Raw genomic sequence first — 19,507 nt, forward strand, 5'->3', positions numbered from 1 at the left:
GAAGAGGTGAGGTTGACAGGGCACAGGCGATGTTTGGCCCTACTCTTAGCGTGGAAATAAGTACTGATGCCCCACACCACACTGCGTCGCGTGCAATTGCGGGTTATTCACGGCGGTAAGTATTGTTTACCTGTAGGATCAATTGATAAATCAGGAATATTTGCAGAGAGCAAAACTGTACAATCCTTGGAGCAACAGAAGAGAAAAAAGCACAAAAACATCACTCGAGAAGATCCAAACTTGAGGAAAGAGAGAACCACTGGTTGGTAATATACAGTATCGTACAAAGTTACAGTCTATGCTGTTTTGGGAAGGGGCGTGGAAGGAAAGCAGTATCAGTACTGTCAGGAAGGGAATTTTCATCTGCGTTTGACGGGCGAAGAGATCTGGTTGTGACGTATACTGTTACCAATTGGTAATAATGTTTACAGTACCAGACGCCATCGCGAGGTAAGAGCGCGGCTCCCACATAAACAACGCCGTCGTTGCCCGGCAACCATTCCGGCTCTTACTCGTGTCGTGTCGGCGCGCAATCACGTGACTTTACTGAGCCACAGTGATTATATGAGGCGGTGCATACAATGTCACATGACTTTTATCAGCCACAGCTCCGCCGAAACGAGAACATTTTCAGACGGTCGAAGGACCACCGGCTTTTAGCAGCAATTGAGCCCGGGGAGTTTGTCACCGGTTTCTAATTCTTACTCTCTTGATGTTTTTCCTTTCATGAAGTATGCTTGAATGATAAATTATCTTGTGCTTTTTGTTCAGCTCAGCGCCAACCTCGACGTCTCCATAAAAGACTAGGATTTCTCCCCACGATGCTTCAAGCTCGGATGGCCCTGACGGGCCTCCGTCTTCCCTTCCGATGCCTCCCTTCGCTTTCGCTCCCCGCTCGGGCTTATTCGACAACTATCAATCAGACAGAGAAACCCCCGCAGCAGGAGTCAAACCCCTCCAACTTCGACCCCGGCATTGCTTTTGCTCCCCCGCCGACTCGCGAAGACACCGGCGTCCTCCTTCGATCGTATAAACCGCGCACACCTGGTATCCGACACTTGCGGAGACCGATCAATGATCACCTGTGGAAGGGTCGGCCTGTCCAAAAGCTGACGTTCCCCAAACGTGGTCATGCTAAGGGTGGTCGTAACCACACCGGTCGAGTGACTATTCGGCACCGTGGTGGTGGTCACAAGCGCCGTATCCGTACCGTTGACTTTTCCCGAATCGCTCCCGGACCGCACCTAGTGGAACGAATCGAACATGATCCTGGGCGCAGTGCCCATATCGCGCTGGTCCGCAGTCAACAAACTCAAAGGTTGAGCTATATTCTTGCCGCAGAAGGCATGAGGGCTGGTGATGTCGTTCAGAGTTACATGTCCGGTATCCCAGAGGATCTTTGGAAGAGCATGGGTGGAACTGTGGATCCTGGTGTGCTGGCGGCCAGAACAGCTTGGAGAGGCAACTGCCTACCATTGCATATGATTCCCGTTGGTACACTGATTTTCAATGTTGGGTTATACGCAGGCAAAGGTGGTCAGCTGTGCCGCAGCGCTGGTTCTTTCGCTACGGTTATCGCCAAGGGTGGGGATTTCCAAGGAAGGGCAAACGATACCAGCAGAACCCAGACTGGAGGACCGGGAGCAGAAGAGGAGAAGAAGCCTTTGTCGCAGCGCGAGAAACAAAAACTCGAGCGTGCTACTCAGCATGTGACCATCCGTCTTCAGAGCGGTGAAGTGCGACTCATCCACAAAGACTGCTGTGCCACAGTTGGTGTCGCCAGCAACCCCAACCACCAGTACAGCCAGTTGGGTAAGGCTGGACGATCGCGCTGGCTCAACATCCGTCCGACTGTTCGTGGCCTGGCTATGAACGCTGCGGACCATCCTCACGGAGGTGGACGAGGAAAGTCTAAGGGTAACGTTGACCCGAAGAGTCCTTGGGGTATTCCGGTAAGTGTTTCTTTTCTTATTTACCGTGAGAACTGGAGCTAACATACCCTTCTAGACAAAATCAGGATACAAGACTCGTCCCAAGTGGAAGATCAACAAGGCCGTTGTCGTACCCCGGGTTCGCAACCAAGGCAAGCGTCGCAGAGGATACAGCTAAGGATGTTGCCTTATCGTTTCACTTTTTATTTGCTCCTCACGACTGTTCGACTCATACTATTTCTCTCTTTGCAGCTACTCTTGGACCGGGCGCAAAGGATGGATTGTCCGTTTTCCGCTTTCTTGTACTATATCTTCACGCAATACTAAAAAAGGGGCTTTACGTGTACAAGGTTTCCGCTTGTAAATTGCAGAATTCTTACTATTTCTTTCTGGCTCTCCTGTAAAGAGAAGTAGGGTACAGCAGTGGCGCTAGTGACGCTATATTTCCGTTCGCCTTCATCGATCGCGATGTTTTCTTCACAAGGGAACGAGATCATAAAATTTTCTTACTATAAGCCCTCTTGAAAGCATTCATTCGTTGTATGCGATTTTGCCCTGATCAGCGATACGAGCTCGGAGATCCTGATTAGATCACCTCTTGCCGCACGGAGTCGCCGTCAGCGCATGCGATCTTCACTCATCGTAAAGTTAGCGGCATAAACGGTCGACTAACGTCTCCTTAACCATCGTTGTTTTCAAATGTTGAACCGGAAGGTCTTCTGGAACCGTTGATCGAAGCGGCTTGCCAGCATTCTCTATCACGCTGCCATCTCTTATCGTCGATGATTTTTTTCCCCGTCCACGTCGAGTCACGTCCCAACCCCAGGCCATGGCAGATAACGATCCATCGCAATACTCCGCATTCCAGTCTCTACCCCAGTCCCAATCGCAACTTACCGAAATAGACCACGATGCGGCTGCATCGCCCGCCACGGCCGCAGCGAATGGCGGCGGAGACGGAAGCAGCAACTACGTCCCCCGTCCCAAGCGTATCGCATGCGTCGTATGCCGGAGAAGAAAACTGAAGTGTGATGGGAAAAAGCCTAGCTGCGGGACTTGCTCGAGACTGGGACATGCATGCGCTTACGACGAAGCGCGCAAGAAGAGCGGTCCTAAGCGGGGGTATGTCAAGCAGTTGGAAGCGCGATTAGGTAGGACAACGTCAAGCCTTGTGCTCTGTTTATCTGGATTTGAGATACCTGTCTTTGATCTAAGCTTTTCTGGACCCATTCGCTGACATGGATTATCTATGAAGCCCAGGTTGAGGTTTTGCTGAATGGCCAGGAGTCAACAGCATTACCGGCGCCCCAGACACTGCCCCAATCCCAGGAGAACGCGTTTGATGCCCCTATGTCGAATAGTACTCTGCCGTCCGATCTCACGTCGATTCCCGCAATTCCAGACGTAGTTGACCGTTGCATTGTATCGGGGGAAATAGCTACACAAACCCAGCCTGCCCGGGGATACCTACCAGAGCAAGGATTTAACACGACGGGTAATTCCACGTGGGACATGATCAGTTTGGGGTTAGAGGAGTCACTTCCTGACCAGAATGTGATTGATGAATTGTGAGTTGTCATATATAACATGCCTCTACGTTGATGCTCATGGGTTGCAGACATCAAATCTACTTCGAAAAAGTCCATCCCTCGATACCAGTCGTTCACCGTCCAAGATACTTGGCGGCTTCGAATTTGGCCCCGAGCCTACGACCTCCTGTGTACTTGCAATATATCATGTGGTGCCACGCGGCGTCCATCAACGATAAATACCACCAATTGCACGGCCACTTTTACCAGCGAGCGCGCAAATATGCCGAACTGGAGGAGATGAAGGGACTTGGGGAAAACATACTTTCTTTGGCCTACTGTCAAACTTGGCTGTTGATCGCAACATACGAGTCTAAAATGCTGTATTTCCCTCGCGCATGGTTGAGCACTGGAAGATGTGCGAGAATGGCATTAATGATGGGATTGAATCGGCTGGACGGAGCTGGCCTTAACGTCAAGCAATCATTACCACCACCTAAGGATTGGACCGAGCGAGAAGAACGAAGAAGGTTATTTTGGATGATATTCTGCTGTGATCGATACGCCAGCATTGGGACTTCGTGGCCTATGGCAATTGACGAGAGAGATGTTCGTAGCTGCCACTCCCTTTATCATCACAGTCGGATTCTAACTCAGCCAACAGATCATGACAAATCTCCCTGCCACCGAGGATTCGTTTATCAAGAGCAAGCCACAGCGGACATTACGTCTCGCGGACGTATTAACAGGAGAGGGCAATGCAACTTTGTCGCCATTAGCAAGCGTCGTGTTGTTGGCAGCGCTTTTTGGAAGAAACCTCACTCACCTTCATCGCCCTGACCCCCAGGACAACGATTATGACCTCAATGGAGAATTTTGGAAACGCCACCGATCGTACGATAACCTGTTACTCAACATTGCTTTGCAGCTTCCTAGTCATCTCCGATTACCAGCAGGAATGGACGATCCGAACATCATATTCAGCAACATGTGTATACATACGTCCACGATTTGTCTGCACCAAGCGGCGATATTCAAGGCAGAGAAGAACAAAATGCCCAGTCAGATGATCATAGAAAGCAAGCGAAGGTGCATTGTGGCTGCTGATCAGATTGCGAATATTATGAAGCTGATCAGCCATATGGATCTCACTATTGTGAGTATGAAGCATTCATTTACCACGAGAAATCTAAACTGACTAGCTATAGATGAACCCATTCTTATCGTTCTGCGTGTACGTCGCCGCGCGTATCTTCGTGCAGTATCTTAAGTCGCGGCCAGATGATTCTTTGGTTCAATCTTCATTGCAATTTGTCATGTCTGCTCTCAGAGCTCTGAAGAGCAAAAATCCCCTGACGGAGACATTTCTCGTTCAATTGGACGTTGACACGGAGGGGACAGCCTTTCAGGGCGTTCAAACTCAAAAAAATCGAGACGGTCATGGCAATCATTGTGCTCCAGGATTGGTAGGCGCCTTATTTGATTATAATACATTATGACATCGAATCTCTGACTCATATTCACGGCATCTAGGAAGTCTGCGCCCCTGAAAATATTGCAGATTGTCCAGCTTTTCTCGGTCTTCCCGACTCCCACTCCGGAGATGCGTCTGAGAATGCTCCCCAGAGTAGAGCCAGCGATCCCAGCCTCAATCACAACTCAATTCCAAACCAATATAATCACGATGGAACGCAGCCCAACCTGAACGCAGGTTTCATCAGACCATCTCATAATTTCGACCCGGAAATTGATACGACGGCAAGAGCAATCATCGACATGGACGCTGCGCCAAACCTCATATTGAATGACGACAGCAACACACCATCAAATCACCAGTCCCCATCAACGTTAAACTCAATGTCCAGGACAGAAGACCCCCCGCCACAAAAACTATCTCCCCCTAATACCGACCATAGTACACAAATTCCGATGAACCCATTAAACATGCCATCATCTGTTGGTGGCGGTACGGACCCCAGTCAATTCAGTAACCCTTCGTCGCTTGCCAGGCACTTAAATCAGGACACCGCGCCATTCTACTCCACTAGGCCTGGGACGTCGTTCTCCATACCATCGCCCTCAGCGTGGGACTTCGCAAATTCGCAGGCCGGTGTTTCTAGCCCAGGGAATGTTACTTCGGGGCCAACGGATTCTTACGCTGAAGCACAATTTGCGCAGTTCATATTGGACACGACGTGGCGAGGTTGAGGTGAGGACGTGCCAATATTATTTATGTGAATCCCCCCCGCTCTTCTAATTATACAAACGATGTCATGACGTGATGCCTATTCATATTTCTCTCATATCTCTCCTATCTGAATTGTTTATCCTAAGACGTCGGTGTTTCGAACGATATGGGACAGGAGTTTTGAAATTGGTTGATGAAGTGAGTAATGTATAGGAGTTCATACAGCAGATTCAAGATCGAGTATATAATTTGTAAAGTAAACCCTGGAAATGTCAAAACATCAGAGTCATGAGAAGATAATCCACGATCCCACAACAAACCACAAACAAAGTCATGTCAAAAACGAACAAAAAAACCTTGCGCCCAATAACCTTACAGTATGCACAAACGTCTACAAACTTCCACCCGCAGCACCTACGATCTTCAAACCCCCAGCACCACCACTACCCGGCCCATCATTTGTGGTCGAGTACGCCAGCCAATACCGCGACGGATGCCACGCGACAGCCGGAATACCGGTATTACTACTCCCCCCAACAGGAACAGTATACACACTCTCCCCCGTTTCAGCGTGGAAGATCTCAATGCCATTTCCACCGCAGCCAGCCTCGTCGCACGCACCACAGAGGAAGCGCCCGTCGAAGCTCCAGCTCACCCCGCGCACCGCTCCGCCGTTATTACTCGACACCGTGCGTTTGCAGATCCAATCTGTTGTGTCCCAGAGGGAGATAAGCGCGTCGCTGCCGCCGATGGCGAGGTAGCGGCCTGTCGGGGCGAGGGCAATGGAGAGGCATGCTGAGGTGTGGGCGTGGAGGGTGTGGAGGATATCGAATGACGGGTAGGACATGATTTTGACAGTGCCTTCGCCAGTCGTTGCGAAGAGGTGGAGGTCCGAGGCGGTGGGTGTGGGAATGTGGTGGGAGAAGGTCGTAGCGTTCGTTTGGATTGGCTGTGGATGCGATTCGAGAGCTGTATAGGTTGTCTTGCCGTCTCGTGGGAAGCCGTTCGAGGTAACGCCGTCTATGAGCATAGTCGGGCTCGATGGCGATTCGACGGAAACGGGAATCAGGGTATCATCCTGACAAACAGATACGCGTTAATAACATTTTGGAAAGAAGAAACAGAGTATCATCTCTCCTCACCTTCCGTCCAACCATCAGCACGCTACCATCTGCCGACCAAGACAGCGTAAATGCCTCGCCGCCCACATCCAAACGGCTCACGCAGGTTTTTGAGCGCACGTCCCAGAAGCGCACCGTGCCATCAGTCGAGCAACTTGCCAGCTCTGACTCTCGAACGGGATGAAATAGCACCTTCTCAACGCCAGCGGAGTGGCCGCGGAGGTCGGTCGAATATCTAACTGCCGGGCGCTCGGGGTTCCAGATACGTAGGGTGCGGTCAGCAGACCCTGTCGCGATTAATTGACCGGTAGGGTTCCATGCTAGCGTGCGGATTCTATAGAAAGGAAAGAATCAGCTGGTGATCGTCCGGATTAGAGCATCGCGCCGATGGTTCATCTGAAAGAGTAAACGCACGTGTGGGATCCTGGTGCTTTCGACGCGGGATCGTAATAATTCTGAGTTTTGAGAGTCTCAAAGGCGAACGCGAAACGGTCCTTCGAGAGAAGGTTGCGACGAGGAGGCGCCATTACTGTCCGCTGTCGGTAATGGTGCTGTTTTGTGCTGCCGGCGGACAAACGATTGCAGTTCTGGAAGCTCACATGCGCACCCCGTCAGGCCGTGAATCGGCGATGGAGAGGAATATTAGATCCTTACAAGCGAAGAAAGCCGATTGATTGTCCTAGAAGGACGTTCGATCGCGTTGAAATCTGGAACTTGAGGCGAACTAGGACCGAATCGCGAGATTCTCGGGCGATGGACGTTGGCGGAGGTTTGATGCCTCAGGCATGAATACCATAATGGAGGAGATACTCTGTACCGACTCTCGATCTGTGACTCGTATCCATAGGACAAGTAACAGACATATAAATTCCTTGATACTGTACAGCTTCTGCAATTGCCTTGCTTTCACTCTCTATCCATCTTTCGGTAGCTGTCTGACATGGCGTCTTGACTCTAGATAGTAACAAATGGCCCAAATTAGTTTGGAATGATCTGGAGCCAGTAATAATGCAGAAGAGTTATTTCAAAGAGCTAGACATCATATTTAATCATATCTCTAAGTGTATTGCGTACGGTAATTCCGGTGATGCTGTTCCCAGCCCTTTTTTTTTTTTTTTGGGAAGCGCGCTAGTAAAGTAACGCTACGCGACTAAAACTCTCTTCAGTAATGTTGGATTCTCGTTCGATACTTTCATTATGGTCCATATGTGTAGCTGTGTAAGATATGCATGTCGCTGCCACTGATCGGAGCCATAGGGCTGGAAAAGTGGTCCCAGCGGCGGAGCTTAATCCGACCTCAACCCTCCCATCGAGATTTTTCTGCTCGTCGCTGCCAGGAACCCACCAGATATTTGAATTTTACTGAACAGATCACCACGCAAGTGGGCACATTCATCTTCCCTAGCTCATCTGGGAGACAAACAGCCATGCTCGATTTGGGGGACGACGCGTCCCGACGCGAAAAGTGCTACACTACGATAACCCAGCTGCCGGCTTATGTTGACCCTAAGCAACCTCCAACGAAAAAGTCACCATTCTCTGCGATTTTGTCTCTTCCATATATACATACGGTGCGTGAAAACTGCTTTCTATGTGTGTGTGTGTGTCAGTCATCTAACAGGTCCCAAACAGGTAGAGACTATCTTACCAGAAGCACTCTATTCGAGCATTGGAGAGTCTTTAAATGCCAAATTGCAGAAACCGCAATATGCTAGGGTACTTATGCCGCTGGCTTCATTATTAGAGGGAGAATTTTTCAATGCGTATATCAAGATCGGTGCGTGAAACCTCATACAGAACGTTTCAACTTGGCACCTTTGTGTACTAATTGCGTTGACAGGCAAGATTCTCATGATATCTGAAGGCCGTTCAGGGACGGACAATGTGTTTTCGCTTAGAGATGGTGAGTATCTCGGAGTCTCCTGTCCACCAATCCAATTAGTCTTAACTCATGGATTTTGGTGGCTAGGGATATTGAGATTGGAACTTGGGAAGGAGATATTTGAGCGTACAGGCCTTGCCGGAAAGCCAATTAGGGGCGGCGGGAGGAAGCATGCAAAGGAAAGATACCGTATGTAATTCGCTGATTTGCTTGGAACATTACCTGCTAATTTAAACAGTCGTGGAACTTAATTTGCGATTACCATCCATGCTTCATGGCAAGAAAGGATTTGAACGAATCGTCTGGGCATTTCGGAACGTACTCACAGAGTCGGTCGCTTGGCTTTTTTGCGACCTGGCATCGGAATCGAATGACCTGCCAAAAGGTTCGATATTCAAGCGTCATGAAGCTTTTTACGATTCTGACACAATAAAAGACATAGGAAACACACCACTACAGAAACACCAACCTCAAATCATTGAATGTGATATGGCTCGCATTTTGCACTGTGAGGTACTGGTCCCACCTTCCCAAATGGACATCACGGAGTCCACACCGAGTGAAGATGTGCAAGAGCATTGCAACGCACTTTCCGAATGGCTCGCCATGGTTTCTCTTGAGTCCCCGCGAGTAACTGCAAACGACACAATTGACCCTTATCTGAGCCGTTATTCTGTACCAGATGCAGATGATGCCAATCCTACGAATCTCATCAGTTTGAAGTGGCATGGTTTTATTAATTCGCGATGGATCACACAACTATTGACTGCTTTACTGTAATTGATGCTCATTCCTGCTTATTATCATTGACCATGCTAATTACTCGCCCCATTGCGGGCAATCGCGATCTAGTGTCGAGACTTCCTCACAAACTGCCGGAGCCCAGTCGTGGTTCGCTCTTTCGTCAAATGCTTTGGGCAGAGAGGCAGTGGATGGAAAGGATGGGTACACAATTCTCTCCCAGTTACCCAATAGCCACTCTTCCAATCCTTCCCGAAGACAATGTATCTGCTGGGAATTTGTAGGGACATCTAACACTCTCGTTATGAAATAAGAAGCGATCTTCTCTGCTTTCTCTCTTCTTGTTTCCTACTCTCACAACTCCCTGTTTCCTACCAGTCGCTTCTAACGTTTCTGCATTTCTATTTCCATATTGAGAAGCCCGTTTATCTCTACTATAAACGCATCTTTTCTGCTCCCGGAGGGTAAACTCTCTTTTTATCTGCTCGAAAATCATGCTTTCCATTAAGAGTCTCGTGACCGACACCATGGACACCAGGAACGGCGGTGCCCACTATAGCATCAGTCGTGATGGCAATACCACCATTGCAGACGAGAGCGAGGATGCCACTGCTACTGCACCAGTCACTCAGCTTCCTACTCCGCCCGCTACTTCGCCCGTTCATACTGAGTCCACTCGCCGTTATACCCCAAAGCTGCCTCGTCACAACCGTGTCGCCTCTGCTGGCCTTCGTATCACCATTCCTAACGACAGCGATTATTACGCTTATGCTCTTTGTCGCCCACTTCCAGAGTCCAAGGATCCTATGGCCTACATGACTCCTGTTGGCTATGGTTACACTGTTTTCGCGTCCACGGGTCAGATGTTATACCTGTTCATCCCGGGACCTAAGCTCCCACACCAAGTTTCTCGGTACTCTGTTCCTCCTGATGGCTCTATTCGTCCAATCGTCGCCCCTATGGACTCAGTGTCCCCTCTTTCTCTACCGGGACCTATGCTTCCACACTCAGGTTCTCATGCCGGTTCTATGCTTCCCGTTGGATCTACGCTTTGTACAAGAGAGAACACGTCATTTATACCCGTGTCAACCATTTCACAGGGTATCGTGCAGGGCTCCGCACTATTGATGGCGATGTCGAACTTCCCGCAAGCTCCATTTGGCGCTTCGAACGTTTTCATTTTTGCGCAATACGAGGCGGCTCCTCCGGCTCAGCGTCCTTCGTCTTCTTCTCAACGGCAACCGAACGAACACCACACCCCCCTCAAACAGCGAGCATTTGAAACCCAACGAACTGCTCTAAAGCGAAAATTCGGCTTTGCTGAGCATATAGTACCGCCGAGCTTTATGACAAACTCCGATAAAAATGGCAGATGGGACATTGATTATTACAGCAGGTGGTATCCCTTGATCGCGTCGAAAAACAAAAGACCGTGTCTTCGATAGCAGGTTTCGTCAGGTTGGAGTGCGCACGGAGGTTGATTTACTTTCATATTCGGCACAGATTTCTATTGCATTGGATTTTTGGAAGGGTTTGGGATTGAATTTCTTCTGACTTCGGTTCGTTTTGGGTGTTTGTTACTGTACAAGGTATTCTAAGAATTGCGAAGATGCTGATTGTCCTGGGGTTGTGGCGGCATTGGTTCTGGTGTTTTGCGTTTTCCGTTTAAAAGAGGAAAGAAATTAGACATTAAATAGAATCAGATAGCTTAGATAGGTCACTATCACCGAAGCAGGGCTTATGGTCAATTCAGAGGCATCTTGCATAAAATCCAGGGCCATCCGTAGCTAAGTCTGTTGGCATTGGGGGGTTCACCCAGCCATGCGAGCGTGAATAGCGATTTCCGAATCAGAAAGGAAGGGTTGGGGGATAGTAAAGGAGTGAAATGAAACTGGAGAATGTTTTAAGACCGGATAGGCTATTGGAGGCAAGGCAATCAATGTATTGTGGAGGAATTGATATGTATTATTGCTATCCTTCATGAGTTATCAGCGTTTCATCAAGTATCCAAAATGCGCTATGCCATGCACCAAAATAAACAGATAAACTAGCGCTGCTGTAAGTCAAGGTATAACAGTGTAATGCAAAAGCCGTAAGTCATAAATAAAAAGGCATAGTACAAAAACATCAACCAACAAAAACATCAACCAACAAAGTCGTTCACCACGTCCTGCAGAATAGGTCGATTTCCAATGACCCTATTACCGTTCAGTATTTTGGCACCCTTCTTGGCCGGCTGTTTGGCGCCATTCGGGCCTTGTCCATCCTGTACTGGACTGAGAGGATTCCGGGCAGCCTTAGTCTGAGAGGGTCTTTTCTTCGGAGTGAAAGATGGTTTGCTCTGTGAAGCACGAGGAGGTTGTGTTTGTGTGGCGCTCAAGCTATCGTGCTGGAAGACATGATTCTCAATCGCGCCTTCTGGTAGATCATACACCCATCCGCGGTTTTCCACCAGGTTCATGTATTTACCAAGAAGTTCGTTGCCATCCCGCAACGTGTTCTTGCTGCCAACCACGAGGAGTTTGGTCCGGGCTCGTGTAAATGCGACATTGACTCGTCTCCAATCGCTAAGCAGATCACCGACATAGTTCTCTGCATTGCTTCGCACGCAGCTCAGGATCACAACTTCTTTGTCTCGTCCTTGGAACTTGTCTGCAGTGTGCATTTCAAGTTCTGGCAAGTAGTGTCGAAGATCTTGCTTTAATACTGAGAGTTGGCTGCGGTAGAAAGTAATAACGCCAATGTTGCGCGCTGATATGCCGCAGGAAATAAATGCTTCAACGAGTTGAGCACAAAGCGTTGACTCGGTTGTGTTCACAATCCTCGAGCCCACTGCCACCTCCAAAGCCGTCGTTACAAGCGTGTCCGTATTCACAAAACGGGTCTTAACTGAGGGATCAACGAGATCCCGAAGCCAACAACGACCTTGACTCGTACCTAGACAGCGCTGTCGCATAGTCGGGGTTTGCGGAAATTGGTCGATATGATGTTGCTCAAGCCCAGCAATATTGGGGATCTCTAGCGAGCGTGATGCGACCTCGGGCGTGCCACATTTCAGATGTCCCGAATAGATAAGGTTGTTCGAAAGAAGCATGATATCCTCCGCCATTCGATACTGATGTTCCAGGTTCACCACAGAATCTGGATGAGCAGCAGACAACAATTTAAAAAGACTGACGTCGAGGCCACCCTCTTGGGCCTCTTTGTTCTGTACAAGCGGAGGCAACTGGAAATGATCACCAACAAGAATGAAGGTTCTTGCCATCCGAATAGGCCCTAAACAAACGGGAAGAGTAATCTGCGATGCCTCATCGACAATACAATAGTCGAATATGCGTCGGCTGAATATACTATGATTGACACCCAGGCAGGTAGTTGCAACAATTTGCGGATTCTCGTATCTTGCCTGTACCTCTTCGACGGAGTTTCTAGGGGTTGCGGCTAAGTCCACAAACTGCTGGACTTCAGGATGGACCTTAGCAGTAGCCCCAATGCGCAGAATCCGAACGTTCTCGCCACGGATCTTGAGCAGAATGTTATCAACTGCGGTATGAGTATAGGAAGTCAAGAGGACGCTTTTCCCTTGGGACACCAATGCTCGGATAATATGTGCGATCGTGGTTGTCTTTCCCGTCCCAGGCATCCCAAGAACCAGTGCATAGTCCTTGGCGCTCATGACCTTGTCAATGGCCCGTTTCTGATCAATGTTCAGATTTGACATGCCAGCCTCTGACATCTTGTGGGATGACGTGGGCTTAAACACAGGAGGCTCGTTATCCACGATTAGCCTTCTCAGTTGTTTAGCCTGGAATAAATCCCTCTCCATCATGGCGACGATGTTATTCCGAACAATTGCCATTCCATTGCTGAACTCATCCTTGTCGAGCCGATATACCATCTCTTCTTCAGAGTCATCCGCCTGAGCAGTAGTCGCAGAGGCGCCGTTGTCAAGAATCTCCATGACACCCTTGAATGATTGGTTCCACTTGGAATCAAAACCTGGAGTCTTAGTCCTGGCATTGTGCAGCCTCCGGTCCACAGCAACCGTGATACGCTTGGGGCTGACTTGAACCACGTATCCGTTTGCGAGGGCGAAATGGCCTTTTTCATCAGATACCACAATTGGCTCTCCTAAAGTGAGCTGAGACTCGGTAAACGAGAATGACGGAGACGCTTGCTTTTTGATGAATGTGTACCGGTACCGATTTATCTTGACATTATCATTGTCATCTGAAGACGATCCAGGTTCAATAACGACGTTGCCGAAACAGCGCCCAAGAGCTTCTCTTTCGGTACTCAGCAGAGTCCAGAGCTCGCGTCGGAATTTCATCATATCTTGCTCCTCCTTCGTCAGAAGCTGGTCCCATTTCTTGAAGAATGCCTGGTGCTGGGGAGTCAAATGGTCAGTGTCCTTGTCGAAGTCATCACCCAGTCCACTGGAATCGCCATTTCCATCATCCGCCAACTTGTGATAGATCAAGCAAGGTGTCTTCGCATAGCACTTATTACACATTCCTGGCCTTTTCACCATTGGCGGCAGTTGGAGTCTTTGGCGCACATATCCAGCTAGGCGATTGCGTTCCTGGATCATTTGCAGCAGCTCATGTCGAATACCACGTATACGAAAGATCTTCGATATCTCGAGGTAGTAAAGTAGCCCAAAGTTCACGTCCACATCTGAGGATTCACTATTAGCAAAGCGGCCTTCCCCTGTGGATACGACACAGCTGTACTCACCATATCGATCCGAGAGCAGCAAAGTATAAAGGGCAGTCTGAGCCCTATGAGCGTGATTTGTATCCCGGTTTCCTGTCTTGAGTTCAAGTGGAATGACAAGGTTTTTGTCACCTTCCCCATCGTTACAGGCAATTTGTACCGTCGCGTCGACATTGCCTTTGAGCCCGTACATTGGAGACCATATATGCTCCTCAACTTCGAGGAGTTTGTTGATACTCAACCGCATTTTAGAACTATTCCGATCTTCGACAACGGATTCGTTCTAACTTAACATTAGAAAAAGTAGAACGAAGAGTTTCAGGGCACCTACCGTAGGTTTGACTCTGAGAAAGGTTTCTGCCCAAGACCTCAAAGCTGGGATTCTCCCCATCACATATTCAACTGCTTGGGCCATAGTCATTTGGATTATATAGAGGTCTTCGACGTGTTTGCTCAGGACGTTGGTAGCCAAGCTCTTTAACGAGCTCAAGTCCCACCTGTTTTTCTTCATAGCCTCTTGGAAAATTTCATGAAAAACGTTTCCAAAAACTTGTGCCTTTCCAATGTCGCCAGAATATTTGATGCGCTCCTGAAGTACGGCTCGGCGTTGGCAGCTGGTAGAGTCCGAGACAACAGTTGCTGAGATTAAGTGGTCTGGATGGAGAATGATCATGTTTTGAGAATCATCCACGATACAATGTCCTTGTGCGTCGAACTCGCCGATTAAGTGGATATACGAATCCTTGCTGCAGGGACTATCGAACCAGGATTCACGCAGAATGATCACTTTTCTAAGTTTGGATTTTTCATCCTGGACTAAAAGTATCTGTATGTAAAGTCAGCGAGGGGCAATTGTTACTAGAGGGTGCGCAACACAGACCTGCTCTGGCTGAGCGCGTCCTTTCGGCGTGGTATACGTATCCTCCGCAGTATCCGCGATCAAATAGCGTTTGATAGCCTGTCGACTTCTAATGTTCTATTTTTATATACTTAGCGAACTTCTAAAAAACAAATCCACTAAGAGTGACAAACATGACTTCGTCCATTATCACCTGGGTGCCTCATTGACTGTTCGATGGCCTCGAAATCGAAATCTTCGTCGTCAAATTCATCACCAGAGGATGAATCTGGTTTCTCGATCTCTTTGGATGAATTTGTCGAAACAGCGTGCTTAGGAGTCGGTGAGGATTCTGGCTTGGCGGCAACAGGCGCTTTATCACATCCATCTAGAACCATGCGTATATTTTCTGGTAGTTCGTCATCATCATCATCGAATTCGTCAATGTCGTTGGCAGCATTTCTGATGTTCATGCCCACATTGGTACTATGAGGCATTGCCTCCATGCTGTGGTCGTACATGTGCTGTTCTTTTGAAACAGGCCTATTTGTCGGTACAGGTTTCACCGAATGCACAGTACTGCGTGATTGCGTTGGCTCTGTGAATGAGTCCAAGGTGGTATCCGCAAATTCAAGGAGATCCATATCCAAGTCGTCATCTTCGAATTCAGATGAAGATCCTTGGGGAGTTGTCTCTTGCAACTCCCGAGAATTTGGTCCAAGAGTGTTTGTCGTATCTTTGCTGCCCGCCATTCCAGAAACTTTCAGGGCCGTTTTATCTTCAATCGGGGGTATCGATCGGTTCCGTTGTTGTACATTTGCGCGCACAGGCACAGATGATGAGCCGGGTGGATCAGCAGGAGCAGCAGGGGCTTTGTGAAGACTTTCCATCTTTTCGACGAGAGACCTGAGGCTTGTAGTCTTCGCATTTCCCGAATCGACAACGTTGCTTCTAGATCGAGAAAATATGTTGCGGCCGGTTCTTGAGCCATCTCCGTCCATTCTCCGCCGCTTTGCTTTTGACGTTGGCCAATCGACATTACAGCTGATGGCACGTCTCAAGCCTGATGAATCTCGGCCTTTCTTGGCCGATGCCGGAGTTTGAGGAGATGATGACAGGAGGTTTTGCAGGCGAGGTGGAGGGAGGTCACCGTTGCCGTTCAGTACACCTTTTCCGACGTAATTGTTCCATAAATCAGTGGCCAAATCGTTTTGTGGCGTTTTGAGCAACGCTTGGGCGGATTGCATGTCGAGGGGTTCTTGATTCGCGTAATTCGAATTGTCTGCTAGAGGAGAACTGCTCGGAGTTGCACTGTGACGACGCTTCTTGCCTCGTGCGGATCGAGACACCGAGCCTGAATTGGAACTCGTAGGGACATGCTGCCAAATAACATGATCTTCCGGGGTAAGCTCTTGTCCTGGAGCCCGGCTGATGGCATCTTCCGCATTTCCAATTAAATCTGCCAAAGGGAGCCTGTTCATGGGAGTCTGTGGGCACTCTTTGATTTGCTTGGTTTCTGTCGTTTGGCTCGAAAGTGGTTCTTTGCCGGGCCGCGGCTCCTCTTGTTCCACCACTCCATTTAGCCATGACGCTTGGTTCTCCTTGGTTGCATGGTTTGATTTCGACGATGACTTGGCTGGCGACTTCTCAGTACTTTTCTCGGCATCGTCGTCATATCGGAAGGCGTGCAATTTCGTGCGGGACTTCGAAGAAATCGGGTACGAATTGAGGGGTTTCGACATGATTCTTTTAATATGCAGGGCTCAATTGCATTCGTGGAGGCAATGGCAAAGCATGTCGATAGCGAGTCTTCGTAGGCTGTAGCAGGGGTACTCTGTCCTCCATAGTTAGTATCGGAATGCACCAGCCGATTGAAAAAGGCGTACCGTTAAGATCATAACGAGGCTGGGAGGCAACCAAACAGAGGAGCTTCGTCCATTGGATTCTGCAATTATCGATCAGAGCACGGAAATTTCTCCGTACGTTCCTCTGGTGCCCTTGCTGGTCTGTGTTCAAAGATGAACTGCAGGAACGGAGAGCGATAAGACGCGTCGCGCGTCAATTGTTCTCGCCTCAGGCATTATTTATGTCTTACGAGTAAGGCATAATTGTGGCATGGGATTATGGCCTGTTTAGGATTAGCGCCCAACTCCTGGCTTGGCACCCGTGACTCCGGGCTTTTGCGGCTTCTGAACATCACCGCTAACCACACCAATCACCCCTCCGTGCATCGCGGCTCCCACGATAGCTACGCAGACTTGAGACGATTCAACCGAAGACAATCGTTTTCGCTGGTCGAAAGGGCATCTAATTATTGTCTTTCTGTCCTAACGGTTCCTGTCCTATTCCGACCGACAGGGGTCCTATAACCGCCAATACCTTCCGAACGTCAGACCCCAAAGTCTTACCGAAACCTCCATATTCCACAATGTCCGCCCGTCTTTTCTCGAATCGCCTCCGCTCTTCCCTCCTCGCTCGGAGGCCGCAAAACGTCCAGGGATTCTCCACCCGGAGCAACCTCCGTGCCGCTGACCACGGTGACCACTACGATCCTCCTACCGGATACCTTTTCGGTGTTAAGCCGGGTCAGAAATATGTGAAGGAAGGCTGGGAGAACCTTTGGTACTACGGATTCATTGGAAGCTTGCTCGTTGCCGGTGTCGCATATATCTTCAAGCCGGACTCTTCGTACGTGTTCCCCAGCTGAGCTATGCCATCATACTTTTCATGTCACAGTACGGGCATACCATGAATGGACTAAGAGCTGACTTATTAGCAGGATACAAACATGGGCTCTGGAAGAGGCACGGCGACGACTGGAAGCTGAGGGCATCCTGGAGGACCCAGACAAGGCTCAAAGGAAGTAGAGCTCATCATATATTCCGGGGATTATTCTGTACTTTGTACATAGAGGGATCGGGCTTGTATGACAATCTGGGTTGATGCTTGCACCCACGACGACGATTACGGTGTGCCGGTCCACTTTTACTTTAGACAGGTCGTTTCATTGCATTTCTCTTTGTCTGTTCTTTCTGCCTTCTTGCGTGTACTATGTCACTTAATTCCCTGAAATGTTATAATTAGTTCGTTCCGGGGATGTTTAAAAAGGACCACTTGCTCACTACAACATCAATACTGTGTCTATCTTGCGTCTCATTACAGTGAAAAGCCCTGTCATCTACTATGTAGGACGCGATAACTAGGTACACAACGGTAGGATGGACCCGCTTCATAACTTTGACCATCATACTTCAGTATATATATCTGTCCTCCTGAGCAACGGCATCTCTTTACGGATTTTGGCCAAAAGATCCAAATCGATTTCTGCAGTCGCAATTTGCGGTTCTCTGTATTCATCACCAAGTTTTGCCACGACTTCTCCCCATGGGTTAACAATCACCGAGTGGCCATAGCTCCTTCGTTTCTCATTATGAGGACCGGCTTGTGCTGCCGCTATCACATATGACTGTGTTTCTATAGCCCTCGCGCGGAGCAGGGCCTCCCAGTGTGCATTCCCTGTTGGGACTGTGAATGCTGAAGGGTACGTGATTATTTCTGCATTCTGGCGCTTCAACGCCAGGCTGATCTCGGGGAAGCGTAGCTGTACCCATAGTGTGAGATTGATCCATCCTGTTGACATATAGAAGGATAATGCATCTTGACTTACATCGAAGCATATAGAGAGGCCAACCCGTCCCACTGGAGTTGCAAATGGAGACAAGATTTCCATACCTTTCTCAACACTCCTCCAGACGAAGTCAGTACACTATGACATGCTTTCGCTTGCTTGCCCCTCAAAGACTACCACTTACGCACTCTCCTTCAGTACCGGCCCCCCTTTGATATCGACATCGAAAAGGTGGACTTTCTGATATCGCTGTGTAATATCTCCCTTCTCATTGATCCATACAAGAGTATTCTTCACTTTGCCACCCTGCGCAGGCTCATGTATTCCAACATTGATGTGAAGGTTTGCCTGCTCAGCCTCTTTTTGGAGACCTAAGACGAATTCACTATCATTTACCGAACGTGCCAATGATATTGTCTCTGCTGCCGAGGAGCCAATGTAGTCCGAGGCTTCCGGTAGAAACAGTGCCTAGAGGTATGTCAGATAAAGACATAAATGAACGATTCTCAAACCCACCTTAGCACCAGCAGCAACTGCCTTTCGTACCAATGTTTGACACTGAGCGAGGTTTGCAGTCATGCTCGCAGTCGAGCATATTTGCCCCACGGCCTGAACTCATACATCAATAACTTGTTGCAGGCATGGAAATGGTGTTCTTATAACCGTACTGCAATGGCCATTGTTATAAGGCTTAAGAGTCCCGACCAAATATGGAAATATACCGAAGAGATCCAAGGTCCAGTGCTGTAATGATAGATGATGTGCTTCATTTGGATATCGCTGATGTGTCGGCAGACTTGCCTAATTCGGCACTGATATCGCTCGACCTGCAATTCCGCGCGGAGCCCGAACGTCACGGTGTCGGACTCTTTTCTCTTCAACTCTACGACAACAAGAAATCAAACCTCAATAGAACACTCATTGATCTGCTGC

General features: G+C 48.9%; 8 protein-coding genes across 8 annotated transcripts; 5 read left to right on the forward strand and 3 right to left on the reverse strand.

Annotated features, from left to right (window-relative positions):
• Positions 1-821: 821 nt before the first annotated feature.
• ACHE_10264S (mitochondrial 54S ribosomal protein uL2m) lies at positions 822-2,109 on the forward strand (the record flags this gene model as incomplete). The annotated part of the gene is made up of 2 exons (XM_043277342.1): positions 822-1,952; positions 2,008-2,109. The coding sequence occupies 2 exons, from the start codon at positions 822-824 to the stop codon at positions 2,107-2,109; spliced, it is 1,233 nt and encodes a 410-aa protein (XP_043131384.1).
• Positions 2,110-2,760: 651 nt separating this feature from the next.
• ACHE_10265S (putative C6 transcription factor Prf) lies at positions 2,761-5,668 on the forward strand (the record flags this gene model as incomplete). Its single annotated transcript, XM_043277353.1, has 6 exons — positions 2,761-3,082; positions 3,187-3,499; positions 3,550-4,069; positions 4,125-4,616; positions 4,669-4,926; positions 4,994-5,668. 6 exons carry the CDS (start codon positions 2,761-2,763, stop codon positions 5,666-5,668), a joined length of 2,580 nt encoding a protein of 859 aa, XP_043131385.1.
• Positions 5,669-6,039: 371 nt separating this feature from the next.
• Positions 6,040-7,296, reverse strand: ACHE_10266A (WD repeat-containing protein; the record flags this gene model as incomplete). The annotated part of the gene is made up of 3 exons (XM_043277364.1): positions 6,040-6,726; positions 6,791-7,103; positions 7,184-7,296. 3 exons carry the CDS (start codon positions 7,294-7,296, stop codon positions 6,040-6,042), a joined length of 1,113 nt encoding a protein of 370 aa, XP_043131386.1.
• A 900-nt stretch (positions 7,297-8,196) lies between these two features.
• On the forward strand, positions 8,197-9,705 carry ACHE_10267S (ribonuclease P protein subunit p40; the record flags this gene model as incomplete). Its single annotated transcript, XM_043277375.1, has 7 exons — positions 8,197-8,340; positions 8,402-8,546; positions 8,610-8,672; positions 8,739-8,840; positions 8,890-9,036; positions 9,088-9,427; positions 9,504-9,705. 7 exons carry the CDS (start codon positions 8,197-8,199, stop codon positions 9,703-9,705), a joined length of 1,143 nt encoding a protein of 380 aa, XP_043131387.1.
• Positions 9,706-9,919: 214 nt separating this feature from the next.
• ACHE_10268S (uncharacterized protein) lies at positions 9,920-10,837 on the forward strand (the record flags this gene model as incomplete). The annotated part of the gene is made up of 1 exon (XM_043277386.1): positions 9,920-10,837. One exon carries the CDS (start codon positions 9,920-9,922, stop codon positions 10,835-10,837), a length of 918 nt encoding a protein of 305 aa, XP_043131388.1.
• A 698-nt stretch (positions 10,838-11,535) lies between these two features.
• Positions 11,536-16,688, reverse strand: DNA2 (bifunctional ATP-dependent DNA helicase/ssDNA endodeoxyribonuclease DNA2; the record flags this gene model as incomplete). Its single annotated transcript, XM_043277397.1, has 5 exons — positions 11,536-14,069; positions 14,130-14,391; positions 14,440-14,934; positions 14,989-15,084; positions 15,141-16,688. 5 exons carry the CDS (start codon positions 16,686-16,688, stop codon positions 11,536-11,538), a joined length of 4,935 nt encoding a protein of 1,644 aa, XP_043131389.1.
• A 686-nt stretch (positions 16,689-17,374) lies between these two features.
• ACHE_10270S (uncharacterized protein) lies at positions 17,375-17,813 on the forward strand (the record flags this gene model as incomplete). Its single annotated transcript, XM_043277409.1, has 2 exons — positions 17,375-17,634; positions 17,726-17,813. 2 exons carry the CDS (start codon positions 17,375-17,377, stop codon positions 17,811-17,813), a joined length of 348 nt encoding a protein of 115 aa, XP_043131390.1.
• Positions 17,814-18,190: 377 nt separating this feature from the next.
• NIT2_1 (carbon-nitrogen hydrolase family protein) lies at positions 18,191-19,254 on the reverse strand (the record flags this gene model as incomplete). Its single annotated transcript, XM_043277420.1, has 5 exons — positions 18,191-18,547; positions 18,614-18,692; positions 18,759-19,042; positions 19,091-19,183; positions 19,243-19,254. 5 exons carry the CDS (start codon positions 19,252-19,254, stop codon positions 18,191-18,193), a joined length of 825 nt encoding a protein of 274 aa, XP_043131391.1.
• Between the last annotated feature and the right edge of the window lie 253 nt (positions 19,255-19,507).

This window comes from Aspergillus chevalieri, chromosome 1 (genome assembly GCF_016861735.1).
Source record: "Aspergillus chevalieri M1 DNA, chromosome 1, nearly complete sequence".
Lineage (NCBI taxonomy): Eukaryota > Fungi > Ascomycota > Eurotiomycetes > Eurotiales > Aspergillaceae > Aspergillus > Aspergillus chevalieri.